Source organism: Micromesistius poutassou (assembly GCF_964030765.1).
Source record: "Micromesistius poutassou genome assembly, contig: SCAFFOLD_1045, whole genome shotgun sequence".
Classification (NCBI taxonomy): Eukaryota; Metazoa; Chordata; class Actinopteri; order Gadiformes; family Gadidae; genus Micromesistius; species Micromesistius poutassou.
In genome coordinates this window covers 13,615-16,897 of record NW_028179689.1, presented here as the reverse complement: position 1 = coordinate 16,897, position 3,283 = coordinate 13,615, and the positions used below count along the sequence as shown (strand labels likewise).

General features: G+C 47.5%; 1 protein-coding gene across 1 annotated transcript; it reads right to left on the bottom strand.

The window, feature by feature from the left end:
• Positions 1–276: 276 nt before the first annotated feature.
• LOC311372602 (transmembrane 4 L6 family member 1-like) lies at positions 277–3,283 on the bottom strand. Its single transcript, XM_084489583.1, has 2 exons — positions 3,090–3,283; positions 277–459 (listed from the first exon to the last, which is right to left on the bottom strand). The coding sequence occupies exons 1-2, from the start codon at positions 3,267–3,269 to the stop codon at positions 379–381; spliced, it is 261 nt and encodes an 86-aa protein (XP_084345709.1). The 5' UTR covers positions 3,270–3,283; the 3' UTR covers positions 277–378.

Genomic DNA, 3,283 nt, shown 5'->3' with positions numbered 1-3,283 from the left:
CAGGGATGGACCGTAACAAAGTGAATGTACTTGAGTACTTCTTAAGCGCTGTCAGTGGAGTTCAAAGTGCTTGCTGCAGAGATGGTTCAGGACTTCGGCACCGAGGGCCCGTGGCCAAAACCAAAGTCCATGTTTGAGAAGTCCACTGGGTTAACAGTAAGTACAAACACATAGTATACAATACATTTTGAAGAGAAGAGAGTTGTTTGGAATATCCTGATCTGGATCTGAAACCAGTTCTATATACAAAATGAGTTAATTATTTTTGGATTGACCTTCATAACTTCACATGCCACTCTAACACAGTGAATTCATATAATGTTTCCTTCTCATAACAGAGCAGAATGTTCGCCTTTCTCTAACCCTTGTGTTAGTCTCTCAGTGCCTCACCATTAAACTCTCATTCCAGCAGCAGCTACATTTCCCCAGACTGATGAAGGTGATCACTGGAACCAGCATCTAGAAGAACAGAGAGAACATTATTACTATTCTGCTGCATTGTCATAGAAAAAACGGAACAAGGGAAGCCATTTTACACCAATAAAACGTGCCAATAATGAAAAGCTGCAGCTGTGTGGACGCTGCAGAGTCACATGGGGCCAGCGTGCCAGGAAGTGTACGAGGAGATATTCAACCGTCTTCTTTGTCGCCTGTTGCTGACCATCTGCGCTCCTACGATAATCCTCTTACTGTAGCCCAACATAGTGCTCCCTGTCTTCCACTGGGGTACAGTTGCATCTGTCAATACAACGTTATCAACTCTGACCAGATTCATGATGTGGCCTAAATATACAGCAGAGGGAAAAGTCCTTCTGCTGAACACCTTTGGCCAATACAGTTTCAATTTCAGATTCCTTACACTATGGGTGGACACACACACACACACACACACACACACATAGTCATGTGACACCCAGAGAGGAGAACATCTGTGAGTGTGCATCCTGGATGTCCTCCCCTAACCATCCTGTTGCGGACCCCTGAGGAGAGAGAGAAAGAGCCGCGCTGAAAGACAAAGGCGTGGAGGAAGCAGAACGTTAAGGAGGTAGCGGAGAGCGTAGAGGAAGAAGAGACAGCACCAGAGAGGACGGGATGGCAGAGCTAAGAATAAACTCCCCCGAGTGGCTCCCACTCTGCCCTTTGACCGCTTGAGAAAAGCCAGGAAACAGAGTACAGGAATAGGAGGACAGGAAGTTAGCGGCTTCGTTTAGCAGATGAACAGGGTGGAACGGTGCCAATATCAAATACTTGATCAGAGACTTTTTTCAATGTCACGCATACCGCACTGTTACCTATTTAGTTAACGGTGGTAGTCGTGCTACAGTCCAGGAGTTGATCACTGCCCTGACCTCCCCTGTTGGGACCCAAACATCAGAGGGCCCCATCGAGGAACAGTAGATGACCCGAGTTATGCCCAGGGGCCAAGGGGCCCGGGGCCTCTGGAACTCTGTTGTTGTTCTCAGGCCTAACCACCCCTTGAACTCCCTCTAAGGCCAAACTGGACAATTTCCGGTCTTCCACATAAGTGGAAATGAAACTTCAGTCAAGAAGAACTGTAAGCAATGATAAAAAGTACTATGGAGCACTGGCTAGTCCTCACATGGTTGTACCTTTAATGCTGAAGAACACATTCAGAAGTGGATAACATCCTCTATCCTCAGGATATTGTTTTAAGATCTTTCCCCACAGATCCTATGTGTATGAAACACATCATAACAGCAAATGGACATGTATGATCTCTCCAACCTACAACCTTCTCAAACAGCCACGTCTATCAATGTAGCTTTAATCAATAGTGAGTGGACTGCTTATACACAGCGCCGTACAGACCGACTCAAAGCACACTACAATCATAGCGACACCTCGACACATCGGGGATCAAACAAGCAACCCTCTGTACCGCCTGAGCCACTTACTGCCCCCGCCTCTCTCTGGGAGATTAGTCAAGTCAGCCTTTCTCTTTCTTAAACAACGCAAAATCCAACTCAAGCATATAAACATAAACAGTTTGGTATCGTATCAGAGTCATTTTTGGGAAAGCAGAGTTGTCACTTTGATACAGACTTTACAGACAGATTTCTCCAGAATTAGATCACTGTAGACGTTAATTCAACAAATTTGATTAAGACTCCACCATAAAGGAACCTGTTGTTGCAAAATCACAATCTCACACACACACACACACACACACACACACACACACACACACACACACACGCACACACACACACACACATACACACACGCACACACACACACACACGCAAAGCTTCACACACACAACAAACAATCTCTTCTGTGTTCTACTCGGTCAAACTGAAGTTCAGCCTCCTTTATTTGGCTTTTTCTGCTCAGTCAGGAGGTAAGGCGCTCCACTATGTAGGGCAGAACGATTAACACTGAACTCACAGCGCAGCCCATTGTTTTCAGCGCTGGAGCAACGTAAACACCAACGAGATTAAGCTGTAAAGCTAGCAACGTTTGCGTGATAATAACAGGAATTAATAGGAGTTCTTATCGCAGGCCATCATCATCGGAGAGAGTTTCTACAGCGAGGAGAATGCCTTTCGAAATGTTCTCCTTGTGACTCATCCAGCTGTCAGATGCCACTGTGGCACTGAGCCCATTCACAACACATGAAGCCATGGAGCTCATGTTAGAGAGGCCAGATAGGGTCCAGTCACATGCTCCCACGTCATGGGGTCTGTACGTGGATCAGACCCTGGCAAGAGAGTCCTGGCAGCCAAGCATCTATGAGCATGTCATCAGTGTTCGCTGGCAGCTGACATCGGATTTGATGAAAATGTTTTGTCCTCAAGGAAAATGTCGAGAAACACAGAAATGAAGTAATCCATGTTGGTTTTCCAAAAGGTTTTGGAAGCGGTCCAAAGAGCAGAATCCATCCTTCACTTCACTCTGTCTGCTGCCCACAGACCCCTCCACCTCCTCCCTCCTCAGGTAACTTTCACCCTCCCTCAGAACATCCCACTCTACTCTGTAGCACATACAACGGTACAGACCACCTGACAGTCAGTCAAACAGATTAGAAACAACACAGAGGAGAAGAGTGGCGTGTCTGTGCGGCTCACCGGCAGTCCTCCTCCTCCCAGTCCACCAAAGTACCAGATGTAGCTGGACAGACGGTTCTGCTGGAGGTAGGAGACCTCCCCCATGGGGAACAGCAGCAGCAGGTTGGCCAGGAAGCAGCACAGGGCCAGGGGCAGCAGGGCCAGCCCCAGGGACCGCGTGAACCCCACCGAACAGCACATGGCTCTGAGGGAGG